The sequence below is a fragment of the Vipera ursinii genome (assembly GCF_947247035.1).
Source record: "Vipera ursinii genome assembly, chromosome: 1".
Lineage (NCBI taxonomy): Eukaryota > Metazoa > Chordata > Lepidosauria > Squamata > Viperidae > Vipera > Vipera ursinii.
The window spans coordinates 128,124,947-128,140,810 of record NC_139512.1 but is presented as its reverse complement, the minus strand read 5'-3'; the positions used below and the strand labels follow the sequence as shown (position 1 = coordinate 128,140,810).

Genomic DNA, 15,864 nt, shown 5'->3' with positions numbered 1-15,864 from the left:
CAACAAAACCACGCCCAACCCATTGCCGGCAATGGAAAAAAAGTCATTGCGACACGTCATGTGGCATTGCGAGTTTGACACCCCTGATTTATAGTGATAACACTGGACCCAGGAGAGATAAAGTGCTTCTTTTTGACATCTAATCTATCTGCATCTTCCTGCTGATGGATCTCCATTTTGAGAATCCTGATATCTCATATCAAGTAAGACTTTGGCCACTAACTTTTATTTATTTATTTATTTATTTTAATTCCATTTATATCCCGCCCTTCTCCGAAGACTCAGGGCGGCTTACAAGCTTAGCAGTAGCCTTCATTCTATGTATATGCCTGCTTGTTAGGGCTTTCACACACACACCCCAAGCGGCATTATTACAAAGTCAGCTTATTGCCCCCAACAATCTGGGTCCTCATTTTACCTACCTGGGAAGGATGGAAGGCTGAGTCAACCTTGAGCCTGGTGGGACGCGAACCTGCACTAATTGCAGGCAGCTGGTGTTACTTAAGGAGGCATTAGCCCACTGCTCCACCAAGGTATTTTTGAAAATACAATCCAATTCTGCAAGTATTGGAACATGGGGCAGGAAAGAAGTCAAGAAAGTAATTATGCTGATGGAAAATGACATCCAAATTTGGGCCAACACTAAGACTGCTTGATCTGAATACTACACAATTTTGTTATAGGAAGGCTTACCTAATAGCAACGCTGGGTGCATGGATATATTTTGCTAGAGAGGTTTGTGAGGTGGAATAGGGGGAAGAACAACTAATTAGGCTTTGAAATTGGAGCCTGTTTTGCAAGCTACAACAGAGGAAATGGCCTAAAATAATCTCACATGCTGATCTTTGCCTCTGCTGTATGGTGCAATACATGCACGTGTGTGTACACACACCAGACTGAATTGAGGCATATTCTTCAGAAAGCTTGGATTTTACCACCTCCATTAAATATTCTGCACAACATAAAATAGGAGAAATGAAAACAAAATCCTGACGCAGCTGCACAACCAACAGGGTAGAATATTGCTAATAAAATATTGATCACAATTATGCACTGTGTAGCATCTCTGTCTGAAGTTCACTTTTCTGCCTGATATGAGCTTATTTATTTTTCTTTCCGGAAGATAAGCCAAAATTTTACAGTCAAAGCAGGAAGTGTTCTGCTCTGCAAACAGATTACTTCTGATCCACAGCAGGAGATATTTGAAGTTGCTCAGTGCTGAAACCTGAAAGGTCACATACCACTGCCAAATTTCTGAGAAAATGAGGGTCATTTTGGTTTGATTTTCTTTTAAAAAGACTTTTTAAAATCTCATGCCTTCATTCTACTCCAAAATATGCCACTGTTTTTATTTTTCCTAACTATGATCTATGTAGATGTAAGAAGCTTGTGCTTTTCCCCTCATAACGTGTGGAGCAAAAGTCAATCCATATTAGCCCAGCTGAATGGCTTTGTTTTTTCTCGTGTATACTAGAACAAATACAGAAGACTAGCAGTTCCTCAGATTCCATCCCGCTGTTAAAGAGGTTCACAGGGAAAATAATAAAAAATATTTATACATGTGTTGTTGAACTGCTCTGTGAAGTATGAAGGCAAGATCTAGTCTGCTTTTATTTTTGGGATTTTAGAGCATGGCCCATATGCTGCCACCACATTCCTCTGGATTTGGTCATGGCTTAGAGGAGAGGAAGACAAATATAACAATCAAAATACCGAAGGGCCAGTGGCAATCTTTCCCTTTTAAAATGATGGAAGAAGTATGTTGATGTTATATTCTTGAATATACTGCAAAATTTTGTTGTTGTTGTTGTTAGCTGCGAAGTCGTGTCCGACTCATCGCGACCCTATGGACAACGTTCCTCCAGGCCTTCCTGTCTTCCACCATCTTCTGGAGTCCATTTAAGCTCACGCCTACTGCTTCAGTGACTCCATCCAACCACCTCATTCTCTGCAAAATTACAATTTTCTAAAAAAAATATTGTAATAATTGCTGTTTTTCGGAAACAGTGCAGGATAATGGCGATGGTCTAGTGAAGTTATTCCAAAGGACCATTTAATTTCTTTACTCAGAAGAGAAATTAGAAGAAGTTATAAGCCAATGGGCATTGTGTGGGGGGGTGCATCTCATCATTATGAGCTCAAACATTTGTGAACACATCTGTGGCACTTTAGTTGATCTTGTTTCCCAAGGGTGAATTTTAAATTCCGTTACCCATGGTCATTGTAAACAAACACTGACCTCTTAGCACAGGAGTAAGAAAAGTGGAGATCAAGCTTCCTGCGTTAATGGCAAGATAGAAAACGGAGAAGAACTTGTTTCTTTCCTGGACCTAAAACAAAACAAGATCACATCGGTTTGATATTATAGCACATCTTAAAAGATGAGCATGGGTTTCTTAAAAAAGGGATTCCAGTAGTCCCACTGAATTATGGTAACAATATGAAACACTGACATAACATCTATCTTAAAAATTGACATATTTTTTTAAAAATTAACATGAGATTATATTTTTAAAAGCTGGGTTAAAAGAGACATGGGTTCATACATATGTATGTTTGTGTATGTGTATGTATGTATGTATATGTATATTATATATACACACACACACAGAGAGAGAGAGAGAGAGAGAGAGAGAGAGAGAGAATTAACTAGGAGAAATGCAGCATAGTGAATGGATTTGCAAGGAGAGCAATAGCCACTCATTCAGTGCATGCTTTTAATTGAATCAGTCTAACCTGTCAGTCCTTGAGAACTCATTATATCTTCATACATTAAAAAAATCAACCGCTACTGGGAAACTATAATTGATAAGACATTATCAACCACAGCTGTAATCTCTGAATAGTGGACTGGCTATTTTGAATCAATAACATCTCATTCATAAATCCATTTGCATGGAATTCTCAGTTCACTTATTTTAGTGGAACTTACAAAAACAAACATTATTTTAGCCAGATGCATTCAAGGGATTACGGTAATTTGTTTTTAGTTATACTATCAGGAGGAAGAAGAACTATTGTGATGTGTTAATTAACAGTTGGGGTCTGCAGCATCAAAACTATTGCACCGTATCTGTCCTGTTGGGTGCAGTTGTATTTTATTCAATTTCTATTATATTTTATTATACTGTGTGTGGTCATTTTAATTGCCATGTGCCCTTTTATTTTATTTTATTATTTTATTTTATTCAATGTATATGTGTTTGAACCGGTTACTCAGTACACTGACTGGCAATGTTCTCTTTAAGAATACCAAATTCCATACCCTTTCAGTTCTGATTTTTTTTCCATTTTTGTATCCCGTTTGTGACATTTAAAGCATTTTTGTACAATTGCTGGCATCATCCACAAACCTTCTGGCATTTTTGTACTACCATCAATACTGCTGCTTTTCAATGCTCAGATTTCTGCATGAACTGACAGTGTCCCCACTAGCTGACCAAGGGGTATGTAGAAAAATCATCTGCCAGTCAGTTCTCTGCCTTCCAGTTTTGTTGTTATCTCATTGAAGATGTTTTCATGCAGAAGAGAGAGAGAAAAATATCCCTCTTCACTGTGAGCAGAAGCGGCAAAGCCATACCTTTCCATAAGTGAACAAGAAAGAGAAAATCTGCAGACCGAGGCTGCTGGATTTCTTAATAAGAGTCTGTCTTGGATCATGTGACCAGGATAGAGGCGCAAGGCAGACTTAGAATGGAATTGTCTGCATTATTCCAAGCCACTGCCCAATTCCTTTCCCATAATATGCAGTTTTCCCCCAGGAATGTTTCTCTCTTCATCTGTTCGTGGAGATTCTCAATCATCCAGGTTATTGTTGTCTCAAAGATGCTTTTTTTCTTTTCTTCTTCAAAAGGCAACTGGACTGTTTTTTTCCTTAAGGAAGAAGACGAAAATGTTTTGCTTCTCATCCAAGAAGCTTCATCAGTTCTGATCATGGGAATGGTAGAATAATAGGTACTGAGAGTTGAGACTGAATGGTGGGGGGATGGAAGGATAGGTTCAGATAGGAGGGGGGGGATGGAAGTCATCTGGTTGTTATCACTCTTCATCTTTTTTCTTATCATCTCTTCATCATTTTTGAACCTGATAGTCTTTTGACATGTGTGTGTGTGTGTGTGTGTGTGTAGGTAGGTAGGTAGGTAGGTAGGTAGGTAGATAGATAGATAGATAGATAGATAGATAGATAGATAGATAGATAGATACAGATACAGATACAGATACAGATACAGATATAATAAAATATCCATGAAACAAGTCTGATGCACTATAGCTCCATGACTTCAACAGGGAAAGGAAGAAAGATAAGGATCTGGTAAAGATCCTTGGTGGTATGGTTTTGCTTTGGAAGATGAAGGAAATACTACAAGCATTTTCCTTTAAAATGTTTGAGTTGAAAATACTGTAATCCTTTGAAGCTTTCTAATTTCATCTTTTTATATATGTGTGATGCTATTTTAGCTACATACATTTTTATATTCAAAGGAGAGTTTGTTCTAAATGTGAAGGAATATACAGACAGCAGCCCTTTCATTTGTTTCCTTTTTGTCATTTTTAAGATGGAATATGTGAACTGTAAAATGAAAATACCGTAGATGAAAAAAATGAGTGCATTTGAGCAAGTTGCAATAAAAAATGAATAAGATATTGATTTTGCACCAATAGAATAAGTGATGATGAAAATAGCCAGGTTTTTATGAGATCTCAGCTTATTATAGGGACTGATCAGAACAATTAGCTAGTTTTTTTTTTTAATAGCACAGACGTTTGCTTGATATTTGAGGATACCTTCAGGTATTCCAAAATAAGTTTGAAAAGCCACATAAAGTATTAGGGCTGCTTTTTTTGATTACTCAAAGCATAATTCAAAGTTAGCTGTGAAATCAAGACTGATTATGTTCTATACACCCAGTTTAGGATATTAGAATCAAATTTATCTACATAAGAGTATAAAGATTCAGATTTCACGATTACTTATTCAACTGTGAGTGACAAAGCAGAGCAAGGAATTGCTGAGGTAATAAAAGAATTCAAGACTCAACCTGATCTTGAAAGCTTTTGCCAGATCACAATTATCCCATTATATTTTTGTGTTGATTAACAAAAAATGATAGACTAAACCAGGTTTGCTTCTACTTTCACATACAATAATTGTATGAGAAGGAAGGTGGGAAGGAAAGCAATATACATTGAGAAAATAATGTTGCAAGTTCTCCAAGAATTATTTAATGTTAACTGAGTTGACTGTGAATTATCTTTTTATGTGCAAGACTATATTTGGCATCAAGGACCGTGGAGTTCCAACTATGGACTGTGTTAATAGGCAAGAGTGGAAGGCATTGGAAGAAGTGAATGGCAAAGATAATGAAACATTTGAACCACACATTTTCTTAGGCTGTGGTGCAATTATTCTCAGTACAACCTTGAAGTCACAAATACCCTTTTTGGAGTCCATTTTGCCTAATAGGATCTTCTCTATACATCTGCCAAAATGCAGCAGCACAGTTGAGGAAGGACACTCCCAGTGATTTATCTAATAAATTCACAGGGAATCGGAAAGCAAGGCAAAATGGCTTATTCTTGTTCTTCCACATGGAGTATATTCCTTATCTGTATGAAGATGAATAGAATTGCCTAATTATTTAAATAGCATAAAGGGATTAAACACTCATTGTGGTTGATCACACTAGAAACCCATTGACATTGTAAAATAGTTTGAATTATATTAATGCACACTGGTTTCTAATACACAGAAGAGATCTGATTACTAGGCAATGTGTAAGTTGATTGCTTTATATGCTCTGCTCATTCCTGAAAAGAAAATGTGGTTTTCATACCACTCACATTTCCTGATCTCCTTGGAAATAGGGGGAAATAAAAGAAATTGTTATGCTAATCCATGCATGCAAAAAATGGGGAGGAACAGAAGAAATGGAGAGTTAAGAAAACTATTTATTTAATATTTTCATTACAGGTCAGTGACAAATTTGGGGTGGAGGCATTCCTTCAGACTAAGGCCTACCAATAGGTAAATATATAATCCTTGAACAGGATCCACATACATTTAATCTTAATAGTGAAACCATGCAGAATGAAATGAAAATGCCATGCCTATAAACTAACAGGGGGGGGACCTTGTTTATGCCCTGCCTTGAGAATGTGAGAGGATTATGAGAGTTAGTTTTCCCACAGTCACTGAAAAACAAGGTAACAAATCTGATTATTGGGAAAACAAGATAGAAATGGAAACTGACCCTTTTGTGCAACAGAGGGCCCCAATAGGTTACATGGGAAGATAGGAAGAAGAAAGAGGTGCAAAATAATTTGAAGACTGAGCACAGATCAAGGTCAAGAACAGAGGAATAACTGGAATTTTTTTTATTATGGCTTCCTAACCTTCCCTCCCCCATCATGGATTACTGCCTTGTCGTGGCGAAGAGGCTGGCGTAATTCAATGAAGCTATGAGATATGCCGTGCAGGGCCACCCAAGACGGAAAGGTCATAGCAGAGAGTTCTGACAAAACGTGATCCACTGGAGAAGGAAATGGCAACCCACTCCAGTATCTTTGCCATGAAAACCCTATGGACAGTACCAAAAGGCAAAACGATATGACGCTGGAAGATGAGCCCCTCAGGTCGGAAGGCGTCCAATATGCTACTGGGGAAGAGCAGAGGGCTAGTACTAGTAGCGCCAGAAAGAATGAAGCAACTGGGCCAAAGCCGAAAGGACGCTCAGCTGTGGATGTGTCTGGTGGTGAAAGGAAAACCTGGAATGTAAGATCTATGAATCAAGGCAAGCTGGATGTGTTCAAACAAGAGATGACAAGACTGAACATCGACATCTTAGGTATCAGCGAACTAAAATGGACAGGAATGGGTGAATTTAATTCAGATGACCATCAGGTATACTACTGCGGGCAAGAATCCCTCAGGAGAAATGGAGTAGCCTTCATAGTCAATAAAAGAGTAGGAAAAGCAATACTGGGATACAATCCTCAAAATGACAGAATGATCTCAGTTCGAATCCAAAGCAAATAATTCAATATCACAGTAGTCCAAGTCTATGCCCCAACCACCGGTGCTGAAGAGGATGAAATTAACCGGTTCTATGAAGCCCTACAGCACCTTATAGAACTAACACCAAAAAATGATGTCCTTATCATCATGGGGGATTGGAATGCTAAAGTAGGAAGCCAAAAGATAACCGGAATAACAGGCAAGTTTGGCCTTGGAGTGCAAAATGAAGCAGGGCACAGGCTGATAGAATTTTGTCAAGAGAATATGATGGTCATAGCAAACACTCTTTTCCAACAACCCAAGAGATGGCTCTACACATGGACATCACTAGATGGTCAACACAGAAATCAGATTGACTATATGCTCTGCAGCCAAAGATGGAGAAGCTCTATACAGTCAGTAAAAACAAGACCAGAAGCTGACTGTGGCTCAGACCATGAGCTTCTCGCTGCAAAATTTAGGCTTAAACTGAAGAAAGTAGGGAAAAGCACTAGGCCACTCAGGTATGAATTAAATCATATCCCTGTTGAATATACAGTAGAGGTGACAAATAGATTTAAGGAATTAGATCTGATAGATAGAGTGCCTGAAGAACTATGGATGGAGGTTCGCAACATTGTACAAGAGGTAGCAACTAAAACCATCCCAAAGAAAAAGAAATGCAAGAAAGCAAAATGGCTGTCTGAGGAAGCTTTGCAAATAGCTGAGGAAAGGAGGGAAGCAAAAGGCAAGGGAGAAAAAAAAAGATACGCCCAATTGAATGCAGAATTCCAGAGAATAGCTAGAAGAGATAAGAATGCCTTCTTAAATGAACAGTGCAAAGAAATAAAAGAAAACAATAGAATAGGGAGGACCAGAGATCTCTTCAAGAAAATTGGAGAGATGAAGGGAATGTTTAATGCAAAAATGGGCATGATAAAGGATCAAAATGGCAGGGACCTAACAGAGGCAGAAGAGATTAAGAAGAGGTGGCAAAATTACACAGAAGAACTATACAAGAATGAGCTTAACGTCCCTGATAATCACAATGAGGTGGTCACTGACCTCGAGCCAGACATCCTAGAATGTGAAGTGAAGTGGGCCTTAGAAAAGCTGAGCAACAACAAAGCTAGTGGAGGTGACAGTATTCCAGCTGAGCTATTCAAAATCTTAAAAGACGATGCAGTAAAAGTGCTACACTCAATTTGCCAGCAAATTTGGAAAACTGAACAGTGGCCACAGGATTGGAAAAGATTGGTTTACATTCCAATTCCAAAGAAAGGCAGTGCCAAAGAATGTTCAAACTATTGTAGCATTGCACTCATTTCTCATGCTAGTAAAGTTATGCTTAAAATCCTACAAGCTAGACTCCAGCAGTATGTGAATCGAGAACTACCAGAAGTACAGGCAGGATTTCAAAGAGGCAGAGGAACTAGAGATCAAATTGCTAACATACGCTGGATCATGGAGAAAGCTAGAGAGTTCCAGAAAAACATCTACTTCTGCTTCATTGACTATGCTAAATCCTTTGATTGTGTGGATCATAACAAACTGTGGCAAGTTCTTAAAGAGATGGGTGTACCAGACCATCTTATTTGTCTCTTGAGAAACCTATATGTGGGCCAAGAAGCAACAGTGAGAACTGGACACAGAACCACTGATTGGTTCAAAATTGAGAAAGGAGTCCGGCAAGGCTGTATACTGTCGCCCTGCCTATTTAACTTATATGGAGAGCACATCATGAGAAAGGCCGGGCTAGATGAATCAAAAGTTGGAATTAAAATTGCTGGAAGAAATATCAACAACCTAAGATATGCAGATGATACCACTCTAATGGCAGAAAGTGAAGAAGAACTAAAGAGTGAAGAAGGAGAGTGCAAAACTTGGGTTGAAACTTAACATTAAAAGAACCAAGATCATGGCATCCGGCCCTCTCAATTCCTGGCAAATAGATGGGGAAGAAATGGAGGTAGTGACAGATTTTATTTTCCTGGGCTCCAAGATCACTGCAGATGGGGACTGTAGCCAAGAAATTAAAAGACACTTGGTCCTGTGGAGGAAAGCCATGGCAAATCTAGACAGCACACTAAAAAGCAGAGACATCACCTTGTCAACAAAAGTGTGTATAGTCAAGGCTATGCTCTTCCCAGTTGCAATGTATGGCAGTGAAAGTTGGACCATAAGAAAGGCTGAGTGCCAAAGAATTGAGGCCTTTGAACTGTGGTGCTGGAGAAGACTCCTGTGAGTCCCTTGGACTGCAAGGCGATCAAACCGGTCAGTCCTAGAGGAGATCAACCCTGACTGCTCTTTAGAAGGCCAGATCCTGAAGTTGAAACTCAAATACTTTGGCCACCTAATCAGAAGGAGAAGAGCCTAATGGTGGGAAAGATTGAGGGCAATAGAAGAAGGGGACGACAGAGAAAGAGGTGGCTGGATGGAGTCACTGAAGCAGTAGGCGTGAGCTCAAATGGACTCCAGAAGATGGTAGAGGACAGGAAGGCCTGGAGGAACGTTGTCCATAGGGTCGTGATGGGTCGGACACGATTTCGCAGCTAACAACAACAAAACCTTCCCTCAAAAATGAATTACTATGCTATCAGCAGTTCTGAATTCTTGTAAACTTATCTATTTGGATAGAGTCCTGCCTGCTGGGTGACATCTGACAAGGATAACAATCCCATGAAAGCCACATGCGACCAATGCTAACAACTGAAAATAAAAATTTGATTATTTAAAAAGAAACGTCTCTTTAGGATCCTTCTAACTGTGCAAATATCTTTGAAAATCAGCATTGTGAGATTGAATTGCATGTGTAGTAGGGCAGTCATCCTGACATCAACTGGGTCATAGTAATGAAAGATGCAGAAAAAACAAAAAAACCCTATGCTGTTAGTACTCTGCAAACTGGAGTTAAGGCAGAAAAAACAAAACAAAAACCCAACAACATCCTAATGTTGCAAAACTCAAATCAGGATTTTATGTCCCTTATTCCCAGAAACCACTGAAATCTTGCAGGTTGCTTCATGTACTAAATACAATTCCATCGTTTAGTTACTAAGCTTTAGTTACTAAGCTTCTTTTTTAGTATTTCAGGGGTACTATCAGTAGAACTAATCAGCAAAATGTTGAAGAAGTAGCTGCTTTCATGTGACATAAACTGACTTAATGATTTCTTTCTTACTCAAATTCTCTTCTCTTCCTGCTCCAACCTCTACATAGATACAAGGGTATTAATCACCAGATGACGGCCTCTAGAATCCCTTTCTGTTGTTCCTTTGGCAAGTCCCTTCACTGAATTATTTTAGAAAGAAACCAAAGGGTTGTTGTTAAAAGGGGTTTGTTTCTACTTTTACTGAAGAGCTATTTTTTACATTATGACATTAACAGACTGCTTTCATTGCAATCACTGTCTTCAATGTCAAACTTGGGGGGGGGAGTGCTACAAGACTGGAACCAAAACGGGGTCATTAGGTAACAAGTGTAAGCTATTTGCTTGCACAGAGGAGTGCTGGCATCGGCAAAAAGCAATTATTTCTTTAAGACCGGGTGGAAAAAAGCCATTAAAATGTAGAGTAAGCATATTCAGCAGCTATGAATGCCATTCTGACAATAAGCAATGAGAAACTGGAGGGGACGGGGTGGAACGCTCTCCCGGTCCCTTGCTGGAAAATGTGCTTGACTTGATCGCAAAAACCTCGAGCAAGAGGCTGTCATTTTACTGCTACTCTCACTTGTTCATCTAAAACTCCAATCAATACTTCTGCGGTCTGCAGAAACATTATTGGCTATACAGCCTGTCTTTGTACAAAAGAGATAAACCAGCTAGGAATGGAGATCCCCCCCATTAAACTAATTTCCTTTCGGAGGAACAAAATAAGTTTGAGAACTAAGTGTGGCGTGACAGTATTTTTCTGCTAAAAGTTCAACCCTGTCCTCTCGCTCAAATATAGGGGGGAAAAAATAGAGCTGTCAGAGGTACAAACCATAATTAATGCATACCGAAACTTTAGGGCCTAACTAAATATAGCAAATATAATTTGGTTTTATTTAGTTTGGGGTTTACTAATTATACGTACGTGAAGGAATAGACAAGGGAAATGAAAACAAACTGAAGTACTCTAAAGACTGTTTGTCTCATTATGATTCTCTAATGTTAGGAAGCAAATGCTATTGCTGATATTTTTTTTTCCAGAACCTGGAACATTTTACCCACAGTTTACCTATGCATTAGCCCTTAACTAGGTGCATGATGCCCCAAAAGGCATCACTGATAGAGTAACACATAGGTCAACCCCAAAGTCAGGATTCTAATTCCCTTGTGAGTATTCAGCTAGTGGTTCCTTACATTCATACTCATGTCTGAGTGAAAACTGTTTGCAGTTGTTATTTTTCAGCAGCTGCCTTATGGTGGTTGAGACTAAGCTGACTGATGGCAATTCACAGGATTTAATACTTGCTTTCGGTTATCTCCTGATACTTTAATTATATACTTTGCTTGCTTACCTGTTTCTAAGGCTGACTCAAAGGATTATCAAATCTCTCCAGATTCTTAGAACATAGCTTGCTTGAAGATGCTTATATTTGAGGTCCACAAAACAAGAAGGAGCCTGTAACTTCAAACAGTATCGACAATATCTACTGAACTTTTGAAAGTGTAATTCTTGCTGTATTGTCTTGTTGGCTTGCTAGGCATCTCATTAGGCTTCAAAATGAGTGGAGACATTAGAAATTTCCAGGAACTCCAGTATGTATTTCTAAGTAGATGTAATTACACTGGAGTCACTTCCAGTTTGCCCTAGTGCCAGCCTTCAAATGCTATCCATATATGTGTGAATTTGTTTTGGCTGTAGGAGTTGGGTTATAAATATCTGATACATTTTGTCTTGGGACAAAAATAGGGCATCTTGAACCTGACATCAGAAGAAATGTTCACTGGATTTTTGTAGTTGTTTGCCTAACTGTCTTTGCATAGAATAGGGGAAGTCATAGATTTATATTTACATTATCTGTATTTGGACTGAGGCTATATTGCACCATAGAATAGAATAGAATGGAATGGAATAGAATAGAATAGAATAGAATAGAATAGAATAGAATAGAATAGAATAGAATAGAATAGAATAGAATAGAATAGAATAGAATAGAATAGAATAGAATAGAATAGAATAGAATAGAACAGAACAGAACAGAACAGAACAGAACAGAACAGAACAGAATAGAATAGAATAGAATAGAATAGAATAGAATAGAATAGAGCTGGAAGGGTCCTTGGAGGTCTTCTAGTCCAGCCCCCTGCTCAAGCAGGAGACCCTACACCATCTCAGACAAGTGACTGTCTAGCCCAGGGGTCGGCAACCGGAAAAAGGAAAAGAGCCACTCAGAACCGGTTCCATCACACAAACAAAAAAGTGGGAGCCGCAAAAAGTGCGTGCGCGTGCGTCCACTCATGCGCAAAATGGGAGGCACCTGCGCAGCGACGGGTCTCCCCTTTGGAGAGGTGCACGCTGTCCCGTCCGTAGACCTGCCGCGTTCGTCAAACATGGACGAACGCGGCAGCTGTGCAAACGGGATGGCGGCGGTTTGGAGAGTGCGCGCGCACCTCTGCCAAGCCGCCGCTGTCCGGAGACCTGCCGCATTCATCAAACATGGACGAACGCACCAGCTGTGCAAATGGGATGGCGGTGGTTTGGAGAGTGTGCGTGCACCTCTCCCAAGCCGCCGCCGTCCGGAGACCTGCCACGTTCGTCAAACATGGATGAACAAGGCAGGTCTCCGGACGGGATGGCGGCGGTTTGGCAAGTGCGCGCGCACCTCTCCCAAGCTGCCGCCGTCCGTCGGCAGGTCTCCGGACAGCGGCGGCTTGGGAGAGGTGCGCGCGCACTCGCCAAACCTCCGCCATCCCGTTTGCACAGCTGCCATGTTCGTCAATCTTTGACGAACGCAGCAGGTCTCCGGACGGGATGGCGGCGGTTTGGCGAGTGCGTGCGCACCTCTCCCAAGCCGCCGCCGTCTGTCGGCAGGTCTCTGGACGGTGGCGGCTTGGGAGAGGTGCACTCTCCAAATCGCCGCCATCCCGTTTGCACAGCTGCCACATTTGTCCATGTTTGACGAACGCGGCAGGTCTCCGGACGGGACAGCGGCGGCTTGGAGAGGTGCGCGCGCACCTCCGCCCTTCGGAAAGGTGCACGCGCACCTCTTGGAATGGGCGGTGCCCCTCTCCATTTGGAGAGGTGCGCGCGCACCACTGCCCGTTCGAAGAGGTGCGCGCGCACCGGGCGGCTGGGAGCTCCGGAGCCGCGGGTTGCCGACCCATGGTCTAGCCTCTTTTTAAAAATCTCCAGTGATGAAGTGCCCACAATTTCTAGGGGCAAGCAATTTCACAGATTAATTGTCCTCACTGTCAGGAAGTTTCTCCTTAATTCTAGGTTGCTTCTCTCTTTGATCAGTTTCCAACCATTGTTTCTTTTCCTGCCCTCTGGGGCTTTGGTGAATAACGTGACCCCCTCTTCTTTGTGGCAGCCCCTCAAATACTGGAATACTGCTATTATGTCTCCCTATTTCTTCTCTTCTTTAGACTAGTCAAACCCAAGTCCTGCAGCCGTTCCTCATATGTTTTGGTCTCCAGGACTTTGATCATCTTAGTTGCTCTCAATATCTTTTTTGTGATAGGGTGACCAAAATTGACTGCAGTATTCCAGGTGTGGTCTTAGTAGGGTTTTATAAAGTGGTACTAATACCTCGCATGATCTTGATTCTATGCCTCTGTTTATACAACCCAGGATTGTATTAGCTTTTGTGCATGCAAGAATGTAATGTGATATTCCCATGGTTCAGTGAGTGGTTTGGATTTAATAATTTGCATAAAACATTTATATTTAAATTATCTGATCTAGACTGAAGTGAGCAGAAACAACTGCACAGAATTTTCACCTAACTCTCTATATTGAATAACTGGAAGAATGATTTATTTCAGTTTTCATTTCTTTATTTCCACTTTTTCTTTTCTGGGTATATTCTTAGTCTTTTGGCTGATTTCCATATTACCTCAGACTGCATTATATGGGTTGGGAGAACTGAAATACAGTACATCTTGAAGGCACCAGCCAAGGCCAGGTATTGGATTATGGAAGACTGTTATAGATCACTAGCCTTCTTCTGCATTAACAGACTTTTGTAATTAGGTTGTCTCTAGATGTCATGTAACTCTTAGAACTTTTTCCCAATGGCTGTGCCTTTCAGATACAGTATATTGTTTTCCCATTCTTGCAATCTATAACAGAAGATTGGAGAAATATGACCTACGCATAGGGAATGCATTCATTTTAGCTCAGCTTGTCTCAAGAACCAAGTCCAGGAAGGATACTTTGTAATCCATTCTAATCTTACTTTATTTGTAAACACTGGATGAGTGACAAATATCCCCTCTCCTCCATGTAGAGTCTTCATATTTCTCAAGTGTACAGTACTTACATTTCTTGACCTGAAGAGAATTAGAATGAGTCTGGTAGTATATTTTCTGACTAATAAATTGAATTAACAATATTGCATTTTAGTATCATAGTAAGAAAGGGTACTACCAGATTCCTTTTGATTTTTTTCCCAACATGAAAATATTAACTTTGGTACATCTTAGTTAAGAATAGTTGGTACAGGCAGGGACCATATGATATTGATATGCCAAAAAGGGAACTGTTTGTTTACTCAGAGTTTGGGAATTTGATTGGGAACATTCAAAGGTCTATCAGGCTGCTTAAGCATTAGCTTTTAGCAATCAATTAGCAAACTGTGTAGTCAGTCAAAAAAAGGTAATATTTAACCACTCAGAGATTATCAGCGATTAACATGGAGGAAATTTGTGAAGCATTTAAAAAACAAGTGCTGTGTATTCTTGTTATTATAATCACATCCAATTATGTATTAATTAGAGGATGATTGCAAAATGTAATTAATTATTATTGTTCATAAATGTTGCACTTATGGGAATGATTCAGCCCTCAGGTGTTGTTACCATGCTATAATTAATACAAGATTCCCAATTTGTCTAACATGATTTCTTCCTTTTTAACACTTTTTTATAACTTTCATGTTCAGAGATAGCTAAAACAGTGTCATATGGACGATGATCAGATCTATTTTTGTACTGCCACTGAAACTAGGGCTAGGAAATTAGGACTAGAAAAATGTGTGTGTATATAGGCAAGAGGCAAGAGGTGCACAACAGTGGAGTTTGTGAGTTCTCCACTTCTAGAGGTTTTTTAAAAAGACACTAAAGAGTTACTCTTAGGGGTAATCATCTGGTTTTCTTGCACATCTTAGAAGTTTGTGCTAGAGTAATCCCAGCATTCTAGTGGTTAAGGGACTAGGTTACAAACCAGGAGACCAGGAGTTCTAGTCCTACCTTAAGCAGCTGGGAGACTTTGGGCCAGTCAGCCAACCCAGCTCACAGGGTTGATATAGGAGGAGGAGGAAAGTATTTGACATCTTCTCTGCCTTGAGTTATTTATAAACATGATAAAGGTGAAATAAAAATAAGTGAATTCTAGAATGCCTGGTTTGTCACTGATCTTCGATACAGCTTGTTCAAACAGGTATTCTGAAATTAATTTTAAGGTTGTATATGAGATGTAATAGTAACTCAGCTGCTGTTTCTGACTGAATTGCTCCTTGATTTTCTGAGATCTGGATTTTTCCAGGTTTCGAGTCTCTTTGTGTTTTTTTACCCTATCATTGTACACTCCGTAAGATATTTGGGACTTTGGCACATATAAACATGCACATGCACATACATATGTATATACATACACATATATACACATGGACATATATGTATACACGTTTGTGTGTGTATAGTTGAGATGGGTGGTGATACA

At 39.9% G+C, this 15,864-nt stretch overlaps 1 protein-coding gene across 3 annotated transcripts in view; it reads right to left on the bottom strand.

The window, feature by feature from the left end:
• The window catches only part of SLC15A2 (solute carrier family 15 member 2), a gene marked incomplete at its 5' end in the record, with an annotated part of 86,369 nt that overhangs the window by 56,263 nt on the left and 14,242 nt on the right, over positions 1-15,864 (bottom strand). For all 3 annotated transcript variants that reach the window (XR_014490877.1, XM_083349856.1, XM_083349857.1), the window contains one exon: positions 2,240-2,330. Coding sequence is in view for 2 of the 3 variants with exons in the window: in XM_083349856.1 (XP_083205982.1) it covers positions 2,240-2,330 (91 nt within the window). The remainder of the gene's footprint in view (positions 1-2,239; positions 2,331-15,864) is intronic.